The sequence below is a fragment of the Clytia hemisphaerica genome, unplaced genomic scaffold (assembly GCF_902728285.1).
Source record: "Clytia hemisphaerica strain Z4C2 unplaced genomic scaffold, Clytia hemisphaerica genome assembly, whole genome shotgun sequence".
NCBI classification, from domain to species: domain Eukaryota; kingdom Metazoa; phylum Cnidaria; class Hydrozoa; order Leptothecata; family Clytiidae; genus Clytia; species Clytia hemisphaerica.
Window position 1 is genome coordinate 106,698 of NW_027104213.1, and position 23,853 is coordinate 130,550.

The window sequence follows — 23,853 nt, forward strand, 5'->3', positions numbered from 1 at the left end:
ACGAGTGAATAATTGAACAAGTTTTCTGAAGATGAGTAAATATGGCTTCATTCAGACAGGAGCCGTATTCGGTACGAATCTTTGATTTTTGTTCACGACGTAACCTCAAAATCAAAATATGTTTACAATTATTAGAATTTGCGCGAAAGATACAAAAACATTTTTCCAAATATGTTTGTATTTTAACAAAATTTAGTCCGCGAAAATTTCCAAACAAGTTATGGCTTTAAATTTGTTTCATCTTTATTTCAAAATTTATTGAGGTTTTCACCACATACATTAAATAAGCTAAAATTAAAGTTTGATTGCAAAAGTAACGGACCTCGTTGCCATAGTAACAAGTTTCCATAACGACGACGAGGCTGTTCACTTAGAGAATTATCATAATGCAATGAAGCTAAATTGTCAAAAATTGTTAGGTCAATCTATTTCAATTTCGAAACGTCGAGTTGAAGTTGGGACATTAAAAATGTCTGTCATGTCAGTAATTCAAACTAAAACCCCTAACATCCCCTCAGCTGGAAAGTCGTGTAAAATGCTTATTCGAAACTTTCTTTCTAACTTGAAGAAAGTCGTAGTCCCTTGAAAATTGAAATAGACAGATGTAGTTGTAGTAATTTTGTGAAGTAAAAGCAACGCTAAACCAAGGGAAGTTTGAAATCAAAAACAGATTCAATTCCATTCAAAAATTATTCTTCATAAAAAATAATCAAACTCAGCATAAAGATTTGTCATAAAAATTCATGTAAAAAATTCAATCCTTTGAAATTTTGAAACATAAAATAATAATAAATTTTACGATAAAAATATTCAAATTATGCTTATATACGATACAAAAGTAATAAATTATTCTCTTTTTCATGTGTCAGTAAAGAAGAAAAGTATGTGTATGTGTTTTACAGAAAAAATAGAATTAAGGCAGGCCTCGGAGAGAGTGCTAAAAAATGCAAGATACGAATATCATAATTTTGTAAGATTGACATCAAAGTATTTACATCCGACTTTAGTAAGGAAGAAATTTTCAAACACCTTGGATGAATAGATGCAGGTTAGTCTGAGAGTTTCGAATTATACAAAAAGAAGGGTGTATCTACAAAAGTGCTTCTTTGGCAAAGCTGGGTAAGGCAAAAATGTTTATAACCGTTAAATTCAAACTGATCCCAGATGAGGAGTTAATTACCCAAAGTGATTATGAAATAACTATGACAACTGAGCAGAAAGTTGAACGGTGTTATGATATTGAGAAGATTTATAAGTTCAACTCTGAATCTTGATACCGGCTGAGTCCATAAAGTTTGAGTAGACTTAAAGAGCTAAGTCAAAAAATTTTAGACAGTATTATATTGGCACACACGATATAATTCCTAGCTATTGTGTCCGAGAAAAATGTGCATAGAAGCAAGTGTAGAAAAAACTTTATATAAGAAAATGTGGCCTACCTTTAAAATGGGTCACAACATTTATTTTACCGTCTTCGACGTGAAGATGGACCTGGCTGATTATTATCGTGTTCTTCTTCTTCAGCTTCTCTTCGCTGTAACAAGCCTGATATCTTCTCTCTGAATATGTACTCCCTCCATTGGTCGCTCATCAACAACTTCTCCAATCGAGCAAAAGGGAATTCATAGACGATGGCGAATAGGTAACCAACAAAATAAGAAATCACCACTAAGCCCAAAAACATGAAAGCCTAAAAAGGGAAAATGGAGAAATTCCAAGTTTCTTTAGATTTATAGCTTGGTGCTTCTGAAAACATTTTTTGTACTCGATGTGCTCACTATTTATGAACAGAGTTTCTGCATAATACTCAGTTCAAATGAAGTCGAAGAACCAAATCCCAAAATATTGGCTATAGCCCCTGACAACTTAAGCATAAGAGACAACCTGGCATAAGGGCACTCATAAGCATCAAACTTAAAGGCTATAATGAAGTTTTGAATTAAAAAGCTTCATGAAATAAAATATAACTTACAGATTTAAAGTCATCAATACTCAAGTTTAAAAATTCAAAATCCCAAAAACTAGAAGCCTGTTAGAAACTAGCCAAGCTGACACACAGCGTTGTTTTAACGTTTATCTAACGTTCACAACGTCCATATAACGTTAGATGAACGTTGAAAGAACGTTGTGTGCTAGCTGGGAGGAAACAAATTTACCACAGTGCTGCCAGACAAATACAAAGGTCGTCGGAGAGTTTGGAAATAGTAATTCATGTACAAATAATGTCCGAAGAACGCTCCATATGTCAATCGGCTGATTGGTTGGAAGAAATTCCAACTCAAAACGATGTTGAAAAAGCCTGAACAAAATACAATAGTCTTAGTCTGGGAGCAGAATTCAATATGTCGAGTTATAGACGACTTTGCTTAACCCAGAAGGTGAATGGGATTGTTATACATCGTTGGAACGGAAATTTTATGCTGATTATGGAAACCCGGGTCTTAAAAAGTCTATCCTGGACAAAATTGCAAACGAGGCTGGAGTTTGCACTCCGTCGTGGTGTTTTTTCGATTTTATCTGTTTTATAAAAATGCTTACTCTCAGCAAAGCAAAGGGTTTTAGAATTTCATTTTTTGTGCAAAATGCTGTCAATAGAATGGGTTAATAGAAAAAAATTCAAAAATCTCGAAAAAAAATTTTTTTGCACTCCATCTCGGAGGATTTTAGCGAAAAATCGATGTTTTTTCTTAAAATTCGTCAAAAACTAGTCTATAAACCACTGAAATTATGTCAAAATAAGTCCAAAAATACTTTCCTGCTAAAAATACTATAAAAGAGTAAGGAAATATAACAAAATAAAGAAAAATCGGCTCAAAACGCTATTTTGCACTCCCCCGTTGGTGTTTTTAATGAAAAAACGTGATTTTTGGTGTTTTGAAAAAAATATAACATTTTCTTGCTTTTCCTTTGATCTACGACTGGAAATCTTATTCTTCTCTTGGAATCATTTTTATCCAACACAAAATGCTAAAATATTCTGAAAAATGACCCTCCTTTGCTGGGGTTTTAAGTCAAAATTCAGTAATTTTAAGTCAAAATTCAGTGTTTTTACTTAAAATTCGTCAAAAACTAGTCTAAAAACCATGAAAAATCGCTCTCCTTCGCCTGGGTTTTTAGGACCCAATTGCTATTGAAGATTCTTCACTTTCCAACCGCATTGGGAGGTGCGGCGCTTATTTCGAAACTTAAACCTTAGTTACGGCGCTTACAAGAGGGTGGTATGGTGGCGCTTAATGGAGGAAATAAGGCGTTTAAGCTGCAAAAAATATTGTTGAAATAAGTTTTGAGCATTAATAACTGCTGAGACTTTCAAAACGAATGAATGCGGGATCTGAATGACTTGATGTCGTAACTCAAACGTAGTAGTAGTAGTTTTAGTTTACATTTCCCGATCACAGCATATAGTAAAAGAATGACTTAATTTCGACGTACAATTAGTATCGAGGAACTGAGGTTTTCGTGACGGAGGAGTCGCAACCGTAGTTTTCGGAAACAGGAGAAAATTTCCATTTTTACACCATGTTTTGGACTGATTTTTTTATGAAAACTAAGTACCTCAAACGCTACTTTTTATGGATATCTTTGCCTAAGTTCTCAGTTAATTTCATTGGGGGAAATGAGGCATTACGCATACCATCACCTTCGTTAAAGTTAGTACAAAAACTTGGCAAAACAACAAAGCTTTCACTTGTTTAAGGACTATGACGGTTGGATAAGTATACAACGGGGACGTGCGGGCAAGTGCCAAACGTATTTGAAACAGGGGTGTACTAGTAAATTTCTAAATTTGAAGATAGTTTAGCGCCGCAGGCTATTTTTGGAAAACTCTACATGAAGAATATAGTTCAGAAAGTGTTACCGAAATAATACCTAGATTCCATAGGTAAAATACCGAAAGGCTGAAGTTTTATGGGTATATTACCATCACTAGCAGCATTTTGAGTATAAATACCGTACATATTTTACAAAATACCGAAATACCGAACCGAAAAAGGCCGATACCGTGTCACCGAAAACCCTGAAATTCGCATTCGCATTGTTCCATTTGGGTACTCTTTTGTACTTTTGTAGTGGGGGGGGGGGTCGTTTTGCATTTTTTCAAAATTTTTACCCTCAATATTAATACAATAATAACTGGTTTGGAGGTCAATACGGTAAAATATTGACCGCAGCCGAAGTACAGACCGAGCTTGTGAGGTCTGTGCGCAGGATAAGGTCAATATTTTACGTATTGACCGAGAAAACAGTTATATTATTGTGTTTATTAACTGGTGAACATTTTTGTGTGTTTCTGGCCAAAAAAATGCATTTTCCACTCATTTTCCATGATTTTTTCGTTTCTTTTTTACCCAATATTTTCTTTGATTTATTCTGACGTCACTTTCTTATGAGAAGTCATTGCAACGTCAGTTTTTTAAATCATGTTCAAACTGACGAAACTTTTCTATAAAATAAATTTCCCTTTTCAAAATCATCGTCAGTTTGACCAAAGCACTGAAGTGGTCTTTACCGTATTATATTGACCGCTAGAGAACCAATCAAAATAGCGCATTTTCTTGTATTGACCGGCTTTTACTTCAACCAGTTAATAACATTTTATAACAACCCCCAATTTTATGAAATTTTCCTGAAAAATCACTAAAACCTTCATTTTCCTAGGGCTTTTTAGCAAAATCATCATCGCCATCTACAATTAAGCGCAAAAGAGTAGAATAACAACAGTGGATTCGCAGAAAACTCATATCATAAAAGTGCTTCTTCATCACTCTATAAAAACCTACCCATGCATATTTTGAAGCTGGGGCATGCCCCACAAGCTTTTACAAGAGCTCGTCAACGATCAACGGTAACACATTGATTTTGTTGTCCTAGATTACGTAGGATCTTCCCCACATTGATCAAGATATTGTAGACTTCACCAGCATCAGTCAGTGATGCAGGGAGTGAACGACCATTCCCGATGATTGTTGGAGAAGACAGTTTCAGTGGCAAAATTTTCTGGCAGCCGGTCCAAGTTGGAGCATTTTGAACCTCTGTGACTTTAAAAAGCTCACTTAAGCACGATTTCAATGGATAGTAACTAGTTTTTAATGAAATTTAAGCAAAGATACTAAACTTTGGCCTAACACCCAGCGAAGGAGGGTGATTTATTCAGATTCTTTTTGCATTGTGTTGGAAAAAATGATTCTAGGAGAAAACACAGGATTTCCAGCTTCGTAAATCAAAGGAAAACCTAAATAATAATGTTATATTTTCTTCAAAAACACCAAAAATCCTGTTTTTCAATGAAAACGCCAACGGAGGAGTGCAAAATAGTGTTTGGAGCCCTCTTTTCTATTTCCTATCCTTCATTCGTTTATAAACATTTAACAGGGAAGTATTTTTGGACTTATTTTGAGACAATTTCAGTGGTTCATAGACTAGTTTTTGATGAATTTTTTAGTAAAAATACTGAATTTTGACTTAAAATTACTGAATTTTGACTTAAAACCCCAGCGAAGGAGGGTCATTTTTCAGAATATTTTAGCATTTTGTGTTGGATAAAAATGATGCCAAGAGAAAGATAGGAGAAAGATAGGATTTCCAGTCGTAGATCAAAGGAAAAGCTAGAAAATGTTATATTATTTTCAAAACCACCAAAAATCTCATTTTTTCAATAAAAACACCAACGAGGGAGTGCAAAATAGCGTTTTGAGCCGATTTTTCTTTATTTTGTTATACTTTCTTATTCTTTAATAGTATTTTTTGCAGGAAAGTATTTTTGGATTTACTTTGACAAAATTTCAGTGGTTTATAGACTAGTTTTTGACGAATTGTAAGTAAAAATACTGAATTTTGGCTTACAAAATACTGAATTTGACTTAAAACCCCAGCGAAGGAGGGTCATTTTCAGAATATTTTATCATATTGTGTTGGATAAAAATGATTCTAAGAGAAAGAAAGGATTTCCAGTCGTAGATCAAAGAAAAAGCTAGAAAATGTTATATTTTTTTCAAAAACACCAAAAATCACGTTTTTTCATTAAAAACACCTACGATGGAGTGCAAAATAGCGTTTTGAGCCGATTTTTCCTTGTTTTGTTATAATTTCTTATTCTTTTATAGTATTTTTAGCAGGAAAGTATTTTTGGACTTATTTTGACATAATTTCAGTGGTTTATAGACTAGTTTTTGACGAATTTTAAGAAAAAACATCGATTTTTCGCCAAAATCCTCCAAGATGGAGTGCAGAAAAAATTATTTTCGACATTTTTGAATTTTTTTCTATTAACCCATTCTATTGACAGCATTTTGCATGAAAAATGAAATTCTAAAACCTTTAACTTTGCTGACAGTAAGCAATTTTCTAGAACAGGTAAAATCGAAAAAACACCACGACGGAGTGCAAACTCCAGCCTCGTTTGCAATTTTGTCCATGATAGACTTTTTAAGACCCGGGTTTCCATAATCAGCATAAAATTTCCGTTCCAACGATGTATAACAACCCCATTCACCTTCTGGGTTAAGCAAAATTGCTATTTTGTTATTCTGCTCCCAGACTATCTTTTACTAAAAGGTATTGAAAGAAGTATATAACTGTAGTGAAGATTTGATAACTTGTCATATAATACCCAGTTATAAAGGTGCTAACTATAAAAAGTTTTTAAGTAAAGATTTTAGAGGATAATTTCTTCACATAAGTTTCATTTGATGGCACCTGCGATGAAGTTGTTAACTATTGAGGCAAGCATGATACCTGAGTCCAAGCTATTAAAGTTTTCTTTACCTCCTATACCCATGTGACAGGCAAAGATAGTCCAAGAAATGGCCGCGCTCCACGCAAGCGGGAAAAAGAAAGCGTATGCAACCAGGAAAGGGTGCTCCCATCCAGTGGACTTGAAATTACTGTGTGGTATGAATAAAAAGAACAGTGCCAGGGAAATCGATACAACCCAACCAACGACCTGTTAAGAGAAAAGGAAATAAACTTGGCACTGATAAATAGTAAAATTTCCAGCAATGACTTGTAACAGCTAGTAACCAAGTAGGATCCTATGATATGGAAGAAAAATTAAGTTTGGCTGTAAGAGTTTACCCTAAAATCAAAAAAGAAAAATTCTGCTGGCGACATTTTTAGATCAAGTCGCCAAGAGTGCTGCTCAATAAAGGTGTCGACTTAAATATATCGAAAAATAAATAGGGTTCGACCATGGCGTTCTAAATAAGATTCGACGGGTTCGACGAAAGTCCTATTCGGGAACAAGTTCAAACAATTTAGCCCTAGGAAAAGTCTTTTGTTTTGAGAGAATTTGTAATAGATTTATATTCTTACTATTTTGAGGGTTGATAGGTAATATTGGCGACGTTTTTGATCATTTTTTGTGATGTATTGCCCAAGAGCTAAACCAATGCAATATGGGACCGCGATCAATGACCATGGTTTGTAAAGTGATTTGCTGAAATAATCCCAACTATAAAGGGAGCATGAAATTATTAGTATGGGTCAAATCGGTTATGGGTATGCACTGCATGTTCGAACATGAAACTTGTGATCGAGAACAGACCCTAGTTTCAATGGGTTTTTCTAGAAAAAACGTTTTGAGAAGTTGTTTGTGACTGAAGATATAAACCTCTCTGGAATTCTGCGTTTTAACTAGGTTTGAAAAATACCCCCGCGGAGTTCTCGTTTGAATCTGAAACTTTCCCAGGTTTTAAAGTAGCACACCCTTTTATGAGGTCTTTCTCGAAAAGTTAAACCACTTTTCAATGAAGGGGTAGCACCATTCACACTATGCCTTCCAATCAGTTCCAACAAAATTACAAAAAGGACTTACTTTTTCACACTTTTGGAGTCATCGTTGTCTTGAACCATGACGTAGAAAGGCGACAAGTTCAAGTTTTCAGCGAACAGGTACATGTTGACACCCAGAATAATCACAACACAGCAAAGTGGTACAACATATCCTGTATACCTCCTAAACTTGAACCAACTGAAGGAAGAAAGAATACAGTCGACACTCCTTTATTCGACGTTCTACTATTCGATACGCTCCATTATTCGATAATATTGAAAGTCTCCGTCAACAAGAAACTCTCATAAATGGTGCTCTGCTATTCGACACGCTCCCTTATTCGATAAAAATCCAATTCCCCTTGAAAATCGAATTAGAGAGCGTCAACTGTACTTTCTTGAACTAAAAAAGTAGTAAAACCTGCCTTAATTCTTGATATGCGTAAGTCATTTTTCTAGCGGAAACACCCGAAAAAAGCCGGGATTTGACCTCTCTCTGTTACTAAAAATAGAAACACGGAGGTCAAAATCCGGCTTTTTTGGTTGCTTCCGTTAAAAAATATGATCTCATCTTGTACGCGTATCACAAATAATTTCTCATAGATCAGAGTTTAAATAGCATAGAGACTATATCTTTTAAAATGAATATACGTTTTTTCTGCCCTTTGAGGAGGAGAAAAAGGAATCTTTGTCCGAGGATTGTCTTTACAAACAAGGAAATGATCGGAAAGCCATACTTTTCTTATGATTTTTACAGTCATTTAAAAAAAGAAATGCATCTTTCCTTCCCTTATTGAAGTGATTAGGGTAAAAAAGCGTACCTAAGCAAAACATACTCACTATCGTCCAAGAAGCAGTGTAAAGAACGCAAAGATGACGTGAAACTGGAAATCCAAAGTCAAATACCATCCAATATCAATACACTAAAAATGAAGGAAATGACTCTTTAACATAATACTATGTTTGAGACTGTAATACTGTACAAACTTGGCTGTCGTTAACATGTAAACAGAGCTTGCGTGGGGGTCAAGATTCTACGGTATTGCTCGATTTAAAGATTATTGCCCAAGTTTGAGATTATTCCTAAAGACTCGTTATTTTAGCGTAAGTACTGTACGGAAATTAAAAACACAATAACGATTTTTTTTCACGTTTATTTCCAACCCCTAGATGCATATGGTATAAATGAGACGATATGCAGTATATTAGGAGTATGATGGTATGAAGAAGATTCAATTTCACCAAGATGTCTATGAATAGAGGTTCCCAGTTTCAACCCCCTTGCCAAAGCTCTATCCAGATCGTCAAGCAAAATTATTTGCTGGCTACACCTAGAAAAGAATAAAAAACCCCGCAATAAGAAATAACTTAGGTTCCAAACAGATTGGACAAAATTAAAATCACAAGTCACCTCGCTCTTAATCCATTTCTCGTGGATGTTATTGGCAAACACCAGATTCGTCCATCCATACAATTGGCAATCACGTGGCTGTGGAGAATACCAGAGAGGACCTCTCGAAAGTTCTGGCCATATGTAACCAATAAAGAGAATGATAAACCCATACAGTGGAACCAATCTGAATAAATAAGGAAGAGTTTGATCGTTTTGTGTTCTTTATAAATTACATCCTGAGTCAATATTTCTTAATAGTATTTCATACACTTGAAAAATATTACTTAAAAGGAAATTTCATGGTTGATGTATTCTCCCTTTATATGCATCGTTTGAAATTATTCCATCTGAAAAATGTTTAACAAACCTTACGAATCGATGAAAGAAATAGAAGAACCAAAATGAAATAGTTTGAGTGAACGGTTCGTGTTCTCGTTGAAGATGATTTTCTTCTTGAGGATCGTCATTTTTCTTTCTTCGTTTTTCCTTTTTTCTTGCGTTATTTCTAATCTGCTGGTCGCGCTCTTGTTGTAGCTTCTTTGTGTTGGTGTAGGCCACTACAAAACCACTGTAGGAGACGAAATTATATGAAACTGCAAAATGTTCAGCATATTTAGAGGTGACTTCAGACCCGGTCGAACTTATCAGGGGAAGAGATTTGTAATTGCAATTTCATTGTCAATTAACGAGCGTTGAACTCCTTCGCATGTTTCCGACGTAATTGCTCTACTGTCTTAAATCTACTACTGCATATTAGATACTTTTCTAACTGACATACGAAATTGCTTTATCCCTTATTTTTTTCATCATTAGACGTGAAAGGCCGTGCTGAAACCATTGTTATGTTATGAAACCGTTCTAGTTTTTGTACACGAGTTTTAAATTTACTGACCAACTATTGTCTATTTAAAAGACCATAATGCTCATTCAAAAAGTGGATTTACCTTATGAGGAAGAATGTGAGAACAGCCAGAGTTGAGTTGAATGCAATCTGCATTGAAATTCGTTCCCTCCACTCTCTCATCGTTGCGCTGTTATCTGTCAAAGATAGGTAAAAATTATATCGACAAGTAAAAGTCAATTAGACTAAGAGGCTTGACTAATACTGAAATACTAATAGACGATACTATCGTCCGTTAGAGGGTCTGTGCAGAGTCAGGCCGGTTTACAGAAAAAAATAGTGGCGGTAGTGTTTAGAAGAAACATACTGTAACACCTCCGCTACTGCCTACTCCGCCTGGTTCCCGGTCTTACCACTCGTTTCCAAATTTATCCCGCCTCCTAAACTACTCCACTTTTCAGTGATCTTGTGTGGACCATAGGATCATCTGGAATACTACTAATAAAAGCACAAAAGATACGGGCGATATTTATACGAAAATTATCGACGTAATGCATGTAATATGATAACTTCTGCGAGGTGTACGCGCTTTTTATCTGAAAAGTTTTCGCTTAATTGCTGAGCATTAAGCAGAGAGGCATGAAATAGTATAACCGGGCTTTGCACACCATAGCCGAATGCTCTAAGCTTTAAAGTAGGTCTTTCTAGTAAAGGTAATGAAAGTATCACTCATATCAAAATCGGAAAAGTGGGGCAAAGCATCGGGTTTCTCTAGTTCGCATGGTTATTCTAAAATGTCACTTGCTACACGTCTTTTATAAGAACATCAGATGTTGTTAATTCTTTCAGTTTTTAGCCTAAATTAATTAAAATGTTCTAATTTTCACCATTTTGAGAATATTTTTGTGTAATTTATTAAGAAATTTGTGTTTTAGTGCTTGCACAGTCTCAATGTTCTTAATTTGTTCTTAATATTTTGGCCATCAAAGCCTTGTGTTCTTATATAGCTTGTTCTTATAAAAAAACATCTACTTACAAACATATGGATCAGCATTCATCAGGAATTGACCAAAAATGACCCAAAACATGGACATTGATCGAATGCCATGGATACAATGTACCATGTTGTTGCCATTGGTTACTTGGTCAACTTCACTATTGCCATCTCTAGTAGGTATGACGTCATCTTGCGTTTTGAAAAGAAGTTTGGTGTTTTCAACAATAGAGAAAGATAAGATGATTTCTTGCAGTTGAGATCTTGGAATGATTTTGATCTCCTCTTCTGAACCTGTTGCAAAAATGAGAATATTTTCTAGAAATGAAACGAAGCAAATTTATTGCAAACATCTTTAGTGACTGGAAATTTATTTGAAAGTGGCTAAAATAATAAGGGTTGAAAAAAAAATCGAGATCAGTAACGCCAATGTCGGGGGGTACTACCCTTGCCGACCGACGGGGGTGCTCCGCTTAAGTTCGAAAAATGGACCCTACGTGGGACTCGTTTTTCAAAAATTTTGCCGAAATTTGCGAAAAAAGTGACAATGAATAGGACTGAAATTCCAAAATTTTCCAAAAAAGGCACCCTACGAGGTACTGATTTTTCTATTTTGGTGTTTTTGTGACCCTACCTGGGACTCGTGGATAGGTTAAAGAAGGTACCCTGACCAGCGGCGCATCCCCGTAAGCCATTTTGCCCTAGTACCCACCCCGGGCACCAATGGATGCTGTTATTAACCCTTTCAGTCCCAGAAACCCGGGCTATATCTCCAGAACTAAGAGATTTCCAGAACTCTCGTAGCTAATGAAAGAAAGAGCATGAAAACTCGAAGAAAATAGGTTGGTTACGGGGCGGCCTTCACATTAACCGGATGTCTTGCTGACGAAAGATGTCAGTGCGAAGCTCTGAGACTGAAAGATTTAAGAGCACCTTTGACTGACTCCTCATCATTGAGTTTGAAGCTCCGGAAGGGGCTAGAGATGAATCTTCAACCTTTCTGAAGCAAGAAAAAGTGAAGCCTTTAGAGATTTTGTTTGAAAAACGCACGGGTCACGTGTTCTGGATGGGAAATAAGTTGCTTCCATCCCTGGAGATTCAGATCTAGCCCCTTCAGAGCTTTGAAATCAATATCTCTAATTTATATAACTGGCTAATAATACTTTAAATTATTACTTATAATTTGCTTTAAATAGTCACTTGAAAAATGAAGCACATGATAGCCACGGGTTTTAGACAAAGAAAATTTTCAAAATTTAAATAATTTTACCGGGTTGTTCAGCAAGGTTCTTGACATAAAAATCATTTATCAAGTCGTATATCGTGGCCAAGATTGCAATACCAAAAGGTATACAAAACAGCACTCTAAAAGAAGAAGAATTTCAACAAAACACAATCTTGTCAACAACATCACACCAAAGAGTCATTTCTCATTTCTTTATTTTACCTAAGTCCCGGAGAGGTTTATTATTGACAAAAAGGTATATAAACCGATGAATTAGCCCTGGACTAAAAATATGAATTAAGGTCAGAGCTTAATATTGTAACAAAATAACATTGAAAGTAGGCTACGTCATATATCTTCCTTCGTTTCGAAAGTAAAACTCCTACTTTTCGGGATATGAGCACTAACTACTCTTGTTTTGAATATTGAAATTCTCCCGATAAATCGCATGCGCGCAGAGGTTTTAATGAAACAATAGAGTTTCAAAACCTTAGCCAATCAACTGTGTTTTAAACATTCTTTTATTTGAAATCTTTATTGATAAACATCTTTTGTGAAAGCTGTCTATTATGTTTCAACCTATTAATAAGCAATTCCCGGTGGGGGCTACTAGTGGCCGCTTATAACAGTGCCTATAGACCAAGAGTAAGGCCTAAAAGCCTGGAGCTGTCTATTGTGTAGACTAATTGAAAGAGGATCATTCCAAAAGTTTCATTTTGAAAGTAGATTCGAAATAAGAACAATCACCCTGTTGGGAATTGAATTCGAAAATTCCACTTGGAAAGAGAATAAACTTTTTCTTACAGCATTGGAATTTCTATTCCAGTTTCTTTACCATAAGCAGAGAAACAGACACCGTCATTGTCAGTGTTCTTCACTCGAAAATATGATTCATTCAGTGTATCAGCCACAACTAAAGAGTGGAAGAAGATTGCAATGACACATTACTGTGGGTACACACATGTTATATGAGGCCCCCAAGCGGTTTTCCCTATCACGACTTTTTTTGCAGCTGGAAATTTTTTTCTTCGTGCAATAGCCTCATGGTATAATAAATGAAAAAGACCAGAAATGCTGAAAACTAAGCGGCTTTACAGTTAAGTGACTAAATTTTGATGAAGGTTATACTGTATATCAATGAGTTCAGTTTACAACCATTTTGATACATATAAATTTGCTTATTGAAAAATTAAGAATTCAGTAATGGGTTGAGTTGAGTGAGCTCTCCTTGTGTATTACTTTTGTGGCAAACATAAAGTTGGTACAAGAATTTTTACTAACCGCCATCATTGATACTCTAGTTTGTCTTTGATAAGTTGAACCGAAATTTGCAATCACATTGTTATAAATCACAATAACCGCCTATTTCCAGGTGATCTTTCATTTATTGCAATTCATCAAAGAATGGGCTCTTCCAGAAAATATCCGTACATGGGGGTGGAAAATATAGTGTCCGGGGGGGGGATAGCAAATTATCATCAAAATTTGCCTTGTCTGGAGGGTAAAAGTCAGGGGGTAAATCACTGAAAATTGTTATATCCACCCCCCCCCCATTTTAAAATGTTTTCTGGAAAAGCCCAATATAAATATCACTCTACTTTTGCTTCACCTTTGAGTTTTAAAATGCAAATTACCTTGGAGCATAAATGTAATATTTGGAACTGAGCATTCTTTTGGCAAACAAAGACCAACCTTAGCTGGCTGAAAAGAAAACAACATGTTTTAAGAGATAAATGTATTACAGGGCAAAATGGTAAAAAAGGTCTTAAAGTTAATGAGAATTTATCAAACAATACTAAAAAATACTATACTCGCGGCGGATACCTAATAAGCCCCCCCCCCCATGATACACCGTTTAGTAGTGTCGACTGCACACGCGTCCAAACAATTTTCCATTGTTAAGATTGTTTTGATTTTAGCGATTGTGGGAAACTACGGGGGAGAGCGTAAAAAACAGTAGGTAAGGATTTGTTTTACATAAGAAAACCCGTAAAGAACTCCTTTTAATCATAACTTCTTTTTCTCTAGATGAATTTTTGTGAAATTTTCAGGAGAGATCCATAAAATTATCATTGATATCATGTTCAAATATCTAAATCATTCTCTTTAAAGGAAAGAAAAAAATTGACAATGTTTACATTCCTCTAACCTTCCACAGTACCAAAGTGCGCATTTTTACCTACCCTGACCTACCGTTTTCACGGTGGAACACGGTGGAGATAGCGAGACTCCTAAACGGTGAATTAATTTTTCGAAAATTTTCCACCCAAGACATTTTTATTCCAAACTCCACTCTCCGCTCTATTGATTCTTTTGGAAAATGTTTTTAAAAGTTCCCTCTTTTGCCCTAATTCTGTTGTATTAGCCTCCTTTCACCACTTATTAAATTTTGAGAGCTTTACCACCCCTCCCTTATTCCAAAGCCCACTATAAAAGCAGAATACTCGTTCGGATCAGACTGCTATAAGAATCTTTTAATGTTGCTTTTATCCTTTAATTCATAGACGGAAGAGACCTATTATTATTTCAGAGACGTCTATTTTAAATGAAGAAAAAAGTTATTACATGAATTAGTTTCAGTAAGCAACATAAAGATAACACCATAAGATATGTTTAAGTGTGAACTCTTAGCACAAGTAACCATATTTTTAAATAAATATTAACACTTACATGGAACTTCTTGTTTCTGGACTTTTCTTCTGCAAATAAGTAAGGTTTAATTTCCACATTGTTCATCATGCAGTAATGAGCATTGCTAGAAATATTGATGCATTCATCAAAGTTTCCCAACATGAAAACATTACCGCGATACAAGCCTGACCCAGGCTTTCCAGTTGCATCAATATCTACGGACAAAAAGAAATCAAATGAAAAATTTCATCAATTCAAACTTACATAAAGTTGAGTGACTTTTCTGAATAAAAAATGACCATCATAGGGCATCAGAGGAGGGCTAAGGCATTTAATCTCCATCTTACCCGTTTTTAATATCTTATAAATTATCTCAATTTCTTTGGATGTTTTTAAATCCAGGTCTAGCCCCTTGTATCAGACTAAAATTTTCATAAAACATGTACATAATACCAATAAGATTTAATATAAATTTCAAATTTTTATATGGGCGAGTAAGGGTTCACGCCTTGATACTTAACAAATAGATAAATAGATACTTTTAAAACATACTTTGACATAATTGGGATTCTTTTAAGCTGTCAAACCGATCAAACAAACAAACTAATCGAATCCCTCTCAAAGGATTAAAGTTTGATTAAAAAAGATTTCATTGAACTTAATCAAACCCAACATCTAACAACAGAAATGATTTCTGCAACAAAGACCATGACAAATGAATTTTCACTGTTAGCGCGTGCCTTTTTAATTTTTTTGTTCCCTTCAAAATGACCACCGCCCATCGTCCAAATATAATGAAACAAGCTACGAGTGTTTAATTTGCCGCACGGGCGACGTCATGCACTCCATCGTGATGCCGGAAATTTCTTCTTCTTCATTTTGAAGGAGTGTAAGTTGGGGAAAGTGGAAAATGGTACCAAGATTTAGCTCATAAAACCCACCATTTATATTTATAAACTTTCAAAGTCCCACAACTTGCTATCAATTGCAATTGCACCTATTTACCTATTTTCTGATTTTGCATTGAACAGCTCATCCAACTTGTAGTCCGATGCTTGGACATTTCCAACAATATGTATTTGAGTCAGCTTGCCTAAGGTGGGAATTTAACTGGTGGCAAGCAGTGGCTCGTCTGGTATACAGTTGCTAGGAAGTTGTCTAAATATTTTTTGAAGAGCAATTGTCCCCTCTTATACTTCTGGGTAGGAAGTTGAACATACAAGGACTCTCTTCTCTTGTGAAAGACATCCCTTCCAGATGTTTTTTTATGTTTTGTATTAACAGGTTTGAGATTACAAGTTCTACCCAATCTCTTGAACGACAAAAGATGCCTCCCATTTGATCATCAAAATTAAAGTTTGGTACATTGCCTTCAATGACTTTTTCTTCCTTCGAAACTGTATAGCTTTAGTGTTTTCAGCTTTTGCCAGTAGTTCAAGTGGCGTAGTGATGCGATGCCATGTAGAAAAGATTTTTGGGCTTTTTCCAACTTTTGAGTTAGACTACGTTTCCATGGCAAGCAAAGTTGAGAGCAATAATCCAAGTATGGAACTACCAAAGATTTCCATAAAGTAAGCATCAATTCTACCTTTCTCGATTTGAAGGTTCGATAGATCAATGCACTTGATCAAATGTGCTGGTCATCTATATACCTTAATTCCATTAATTTCCGCGCCATAATTGTCTTATCTTTTAACCATATGGATTGTGTACTGTTCCGTGACATAATTTTTTGTTTAGGTAAATAATTATCAGAAAGAGCATCGTTATTAGAATTTTATTTTTCCTCTTTATTGACAGAAAGATTAAGTCTTTAACTGTATTTGATATATTTTTATCTATTTTACCTGTCATTCTTTTTTTGCAGTCACTTTATAGTTTATTGCATATTTGTTTTATTTTTATTTTAGTCAATGAGTTATATATTTCAATTGTACTTTTTTTTTTGATAAGTAACTGCATTTTTGATAACTGTATTTGATGTTAAGGATCTGATTTTAAGATATGCTATAACAGGCTATAACGGCTATAAGGGGTCGTCAACCTATTTTGAACGTAAATTACAAGTTAGTACTGTGGTACAAAGGAGTGGTGGTCCCAAAACAAAGAGTCAAAAAAGTACACATTTCGGGCACTGGTCCAGTACACTAACTGTGTACCTCCCCCCCCCTGAGATCTGGGGTTTTTCCTTTTGATAGTTTCAATATATACATGATTGCATTGCTGTGACCAGGTCAATGAATTCTGGGGCATCTGATTCATGCTTGCTGGCTGTCTGTAAATGAGTACAAGAATCAAATTGAGGGTTTTTGAATACATTAAAAGAGCTACATTCACTCCATTGGAGAATCTATCTATATATTTAAGTAACATCAGGCCCGAAGGCCCATTCTCGCTACATATACAGAATTCAAATATATATTGCTTCGAAAATGGGAGAAATATCTACTAAATAGCATCTCCTCCAATGTATCAGTTAGGGAAGCCATCCAGAATTCTGCCAATCTATCAGCCAGCAAAATGTAAATGACACTTGTATGAAACTTAAGTTTCTTACCATTTTCCATCGAAAACAACTGAAAACATTACTACTTCCCAAAGCCGGAGATTAAAACAAATTATCTTCTTTAATAAGGGCGCCCTTTTGGATCTATTGTTAACTCGTTTAAAATGGTAAACCCAGTTGTGGGTGTCTTTGAGAGTGGTAACACCAAAACACCCAATATGATCAGCCAGCAAAAGGCCAGTTTGTTGCCACACGAGTTATATATGTCATGCACTCCGTCGTAGCAAAAGCACAAACGGCATTTCACGGTTACAAGAATATTTCATGTGATTGATTCTAATTTAACTTTGAGTGCTCCATTGAAGATGAAGAAGGAGAAAAATGCGCTGGCTAATTTTGTATTAAATAGGTTTGTTCTATCATTGTTGAAAGTTGGAGAAATTTCTACCGTTGCAGACGGGTAAGTTATGGCATGTCTTGAAATTACCATAATTTTTAGATCGCATTAGCCGACAGAAAACGACCAAACAAATGACTGAATATGAAGGGTACTATGATGTAGTTTCTAACCTGATGTGCAACCTAATTGTTTTTTTGCTCATGTTCACAAAAAACTGCAAAAACTGATCATGACGTCATAATTGATGACGTCATAAAAACTAAAAATTGAATTTCTTAAGGATTGTTCATCAAATTGTCTTCAAACTTTCACTAAAGATGTATCTCACTAAAGTCGATCATTTGAGGATTTTTTTTCGAGATTATGATGACGTCATCAAATCATTTTTTTGCTGACGTAATCAGAATTTCGAAAAAAAAATTTAGGAATTTTTTTACAGCCAATTAAAGGTACAGTCTGCTTATACTTACTTTGTTTGCTATATCGTCTAGGCAAAAATTGCGGCCGCATACAGGAACTCGCTAAATGTTCCTTACTGTATATCTGTCATGTTTAAATTTAGAATTTGATCTTGTCAATAAATCTCATGTCCCTTTATCTCAAGCTCTGCTTTTTTATGGGTAAATGATAGCCATGTCTTGCAATTGAAGTTAAAGGTCAATCTTTTTTATCTTTTACTATTTTCTTTTGTTCAATCAATACAGCTATTATTTACAAGCTCACAATCGCACAGTGAGCTAGACTGTCCCTATAGCCCCTCTGTTGCAATTTCCCCTGGTGCCACATACGTAATACTAAGCCCCAGTGTAACTGGGTAAATAGGGACTACTATTAGACACTGTTTAACTGTGTTCTTTCAAAGCCATCATCAAGGTAGTGATGGTGGCTTTGTTCTTTGAAATGGCTGTTCTTTGATGGCTGTGTTCTTTGAAAGAACACAGTTAAACAGTGTCTAATATCAGTCCCTATTTATTTCCAAATTTTGCTTTGAAAACAGAAGCTGATATTCCAATTCTATGGATGGAGCGACATGCACAAACTTTTTGAACTAAATTGGTTATTTTTCAGTGCAGCTGGAACTTCGATATTCCTTGATTAGAAGCTATACCTGTTTTCTTTTCTCTTTACAGAATCAACAAGCCATCAACATCAACAAATTCCACACATTTCCTCATCACTTAGCACTTTTGATGGGTTTTTTGAGTCTCTCAATCATCCAATTTGGAAATTCGATGATTCACCATTTCTCTCACACTGTTTGAATCCGCTCTCCTGTAGGGATAATAATTTGGGAGCAGTGGTTCGTCCGGCAATGTGGAAAGAAAAAGGTCAAGTTGTCTTTTGAATTTAATTTTTGTGCAGTTTGTCATATTACGAATGTAGAATGGGAGAGAATTGAAAAGCTTAGGTCCTTCTTCAGATAGTGAGCCTCTCCAAATATTTTTGTGTTTAGAATTTACTTCTTTAATGTGACATTTTCGTCCGAGCCTCTGGTTTTCGTAGCAGGTGATACCCCCGTTGTTCTCAGAGTGGTTGAAATTTGGAGAATATTTTTCTAAGATATACCAAGTATAGATGATTTGATATCTTTCTCTACGTCTTTCCAGACTGTTGTATATTTTTAGAGTTTTAAGTTTTTCCCAATAGTATAATAGTATGTTAGCCATACGTTTACTGTCATTTGTAAGTTCATTTGTTGACGGATCTGTTAAGGGTCCAACCTTGGGTTTATGCTTTGAAAACTTCTTTGCATAGGCATAGAAATATTTAGGATTAGATTTAATTTTTGAAGTAGCATCAAGTTCTTGCTTTTGTCTTTCATTTATGTGTGATTGTTAAAGCTTGAGTTCAATATCGATAAGTTTCTGTGCAGTTTTGTTCGTTCGATGCCTTTTTTTCAATTTTGATCTATTACGCCTGATTACGCAATAAGACATGTCTGTCTCTTGGGATTATTTTATAAGAATGTTTTGGTTTTCGAGCTGGTACTTTGTTTGCTGAAATAACTGATATACACTTATCAATAAAAGTTTCGTATTGTTTCTCTGGGTCTGAGGTTGAGTGCAAAGTCTTACGCCAGTCAATACATTGTAAATCTTTGTTTATGGCTTTTTAAGAAAATTGAAATTATCGAATTTGCTGTTCAATGATTTTTTGTTTTCAACCTTTCTTGTTTCAGTAAAAGTCAAATGTGTTAAAATGTCTATTATGTGATGATCTGAATGAACTGTAGGAATAACATCATAATCAAATATCATTTCATGATTGTTTGTCAATAGAAAGTCTAAAATATTTCCATCTGAATGAGCTTCTTTGTGAATGGATTGATTCAGGTTTAGGTGTATCATGAAATCTTGTAAAGTATTTAAAAGTTGTTTATTGCAATTTTCAGTTGGGGTGTATCTGTCATTGATTAAGGTATGAGGAATGTTGAAATCACCGCAGATTACAATGTCTGGGGTGTGATCTTGAAGTGAGTTAATAATATTCAATATACTATTTTGTATCTCTCAGAAAGTAGAAACTTAAAAAATAAGACGTTTATCATTTGTAACACCACCGTATTTCGACCATTCTATCTTGGGCGCAAAATAATGCAAAAACTAAGTAGCACCCTTGGCGCAAGATTGCCGCCCCATCTTTATTCGCCGTGCAAGAACGCAAGCTAATCATTTTTTTCTCAAACACTTAAGGGGAAAACGAAAGTGATCGATATTCCTCGAAGAATCAGAAAAAAACCCATTAAACCAAAAGATGTATTTTGTTGTTGAAAATCGATCCTGTGAAGATGAAAAGATTTCTGCTACGTTTTTATTTTGGAATGCTGAAAAACTCTAATTTTGATCTTCCTTTAAGGTAAAGGGGTTGCGAGATTTGGGTTAGCGGGGCAAAAATCGCTAAAAAGCTGGAAAAATTGTAATCCTCAAATATAGAAGTTCCACTGGTCAAACAGTAATTCCATTAATCAAACTTAATCAAACACTAACAATGAGCTCCTTCGAAAGTAATTGACAATCAACCAAATGTAATCGAACACAATTGGGCCATTCCAGAAAATTTGTCGTTGGACGGCGTACATTTTTAAATTTTTTTTTCAGTGGTGTTTGGAATGGAAATTCCGATGAAAATCTAGAGGTACTTTCGCAAAATGTGTTGGAAATTCAACTCTTTTTTGGTCTTTTTTGCCGTTTTTGATTCAATTGTCTTTAAATTCATACATTGTCTTCTCTCACCTTGGAGATTTTGCATTTTGGTGAAAACTTTTGCCCTCAATTGGAAATCTTGTGTTGTTTGCCCCACCCCCCCCCTTTTACAGACAAATTCTGGAATGGCCCATTGAATACCGTGAGTGGTCCTAAATCCGACAGCCCTGCCTAAATCCGACAGCCCTGCCTAAATCCGATGGGGTCTTTCAAAGATACAAACTAAAATAAAAACAAGCCTTTCGCTGTGACGCAACAAAGATGCCAAAGTGCCAACTAAACTGAGAGATTTGATACATTGAACCAATTGAACCAAATAGAATTAGAAATAATAATAATTGCTTCTTACACAAAAAATAATTTTTTATTGCAATATCTACAACAGCAGTAACAGCATCATAAAAAGTAATTATTTTTTTACAATTCACACTTTTTAAATTACATTAATTGGCATCTTGACATTACAGCCATCTTGTTAGATGTTTTGTTTCGAGAGCTCTTGCAATAGTTTATCGTTCAACTTGGAGAGGGAATGTTTGTAAACACAGAATTTTTTTCATTATAACAGTTATTTGGGGGGTCGGAATAGACCAGGACGTCCTGTTGAATAATTATGTAGTCCAGCCATAAAAACAATGATAGAGCCAAGCATAATTACTGTATCATGCATATTGTAATAATTATGAATGGTTTTATCATTGTTTTTCTGCTTGACAGTGTAGCTGGAACCTCGATATTCCAGGATTAGAAAAAGCTATACCTGTTATCTTTTTTCTTTAAAGAATCAAACAAGCCATCAACATCCATTAATTCCACACATTTCCTCAGAAACTTTCAAAATCATCTGCCATTATGACTTTCTTGAAGCCGTTCCGAAATGAACCAATCGGGTTATGTATCGGAATTCCTATGGGAGTTCTTTTCCGAAATTTGTAAATTTAGCTAAGTCGGCCAAAAAACTTTTCCCGGGGGTTTGAGGAAAAACAGAACTGATATCATTTGTTTCTTATTTAACCAGATATTTAAATTTGGGCTCATAAATACTTAAATAAATAAGTTAATAATATTCAATATACTATTTGTATATCTTAGAAAATAAACACTTACAGAACGACATTGTTTATCATTTGGAATACCCCCGTATTTGGACCATTCTATTGTGGGCGCAAAATAGGGCGGAAACTAAGTAGCATCCTCAGTGCAAGATTGCCGCCTCATCTTTATTCGCCCGCGCGAGAATGCGAGCTAATCATTTTTTTCTGGCGCGCTCGAGGGGAAAAGGAAAGTGATCGATATTCTTTGAAGGAAAAACGTCAGAAACAAACCCAAAGACCAAAAGATGTATTTTGTTGTTGAGAATCGATCCTGTGAAGATGAAAAATTTTTTGCTTTGCGTTTTTTTCGGAACACTGAAAAACTCTAATTTCGATCTTCCTTTAAGGTAAAGAGGTTGCGAGATTTGGGTTAGCGAGGCAAAAATTGCTAAAAAGCTGGTAAAATCGTAATCTTCAAAAATCGAAGTTCCAGCCTCACTGCTTGACTACATAAATTATTCAACAGGGTTGCCTCTTTGAAAAAAGGTCTATTAGGCAGGGCTCTCGGATTTAGGACCACTCACGGTATATTACACAGGAATTAGTCGTTCAATTGAGATTCGATCACGTGTGAGATTTACAATTGATTGGTTTGATTGCAATTTTTGTTAACTTGTTCGATTGACACTAACTGGATTTTATTATTCAAGGATATATTTGACCCAGCATCAGGCTTTTCATTGTTATGTTATGTTGCTGATACCCGCATCAGAATATTAGACAAAATTTATGGTACTTACATTGACCTAAGTCTTTGGTTGCACCCATTTCCATAATAGCTGCAACACAGGGTTCGATAGTCGTTGTATTGGTAAGAAGCCTCTTGCTGATCTCAGAAATTATATTCATCACCTCAATGAAAAAAGGCACAAAGGGTTCTGGAATGTCTGTAACACCGACTGGTGCTGTTGCAATAACCAAAAAAAGAGTAAAAAGAAAACCTGAATAGCTCATCTTGCTTTTTAGTTAAAGCAGAGGAAATCTACTCCTCATTTCATTATCTGGGGCTTTGGTAGGTTCTGGTGGTCTTTCGAGTGTTTCTTCCACATTTTCCATTCCAGAAAACACAGTCGTCATGTGATGTGATTACTTGTCTACAGTGTAGTACGAGCTTTATGAATTCTAAGAAATTCGTCGTAATAAAGCCCTGTCTATACCATGGTGAAAAATCTTTACCGCCTCTGTGGTCAGGCGGCCCCACCGCGGATTGGCGGCCGCCAGAGGCAGGGCTGCTATCTGCTGATACCACTGAGTTTCAAGCCCGAAGGGCTAGTGGCGAAACTTTAACCTTCCCAGGAAAGAGGAATTGAAGCTACTTATTTCCCATCCAAAACGCGCAAAGAACGCGCCATAATCATGACACGACGGGCCATGCAGTTCCTTATCCTTTGTTTTGGACTTGGAGGACTACATTTGTTGAAATCTAGCGATCGATAGATTTTAGTTTCAATGCAGGGTTTGTGTAAAAACTACTCGCGGGTGTTCTGGATGGGAAATAAGTGGTTTCATTTCCCATCCAGGAGTCCTCACCTCTAGCCTTTCGCTCGGGCTTGAAACTCAATGGTATTAGCCCTGCCTCTGGCGGCCGCCAATCCGCGGCGACGTGACATTACTATAGAATTTCAGCGCTTGACCAATCAGAAGCTTTCGCGGGTTTTTGAAAACAGTAGCAACAGTATTGTTTCCGATATTCACTTTTTTTGCCTACGATGGCTTAAAGCGCGACATCTAGCCCTTCGGGATTTATAAATCTATGGACCAATACACGTATTTTTCCTATTAGCTGAATCATGTAA

At 35.6% G+C, this 23,853-nt stretch overlaps 1 protein-coding gene across 1 annotated transcript; it reads right to left on the reverse strand.

Annotated features, from left to right (window-relative positions):
• Positions 1 to 1,254: 1,254 nt before the first annotated feature.
• Positions 1,255 to 23,164, reverse strand: LOC136815651 (nose resistant to fluoxetine protein 6-like). Its single transcript, XM_067072095.1, has 15 exons — positions 22,798 to 23,164; positions 14,894 to 15,069; positions 13,858 to 13,924; positions 13,028 to 13,136; positions 12,269 to 12,363; positions 11,041 to 11,292; positions 10,108 to 10,201; positions 9,531 to 9,731; positions 9,182 to 9,347; positions 8,611 to 8,693; positions 7,814 to 7,969; positions 7,312 to 7,450; positions 6,766 to 6,943; positions 2,157 to 2,299; positions 1,255 to 1,690 (listed from the first exon to the last, which is right to left on the reverse strand). The coding sequence occupies exons 1-15, from the start codon at positions 23,009 to 23,011 to the stop codon at positions 1,466 to 1,468; spliced, it is 2,298 nt and encodes a 765-aa protein (XP_066928196.1). The 5' UTR covers positions 23,012 to 23,164; the 3' UTR covers positions 1,255 to 1,465.
• Between the last annotated feature and the right edge of the window lie 689 nt (positions 23,165 to 23,853).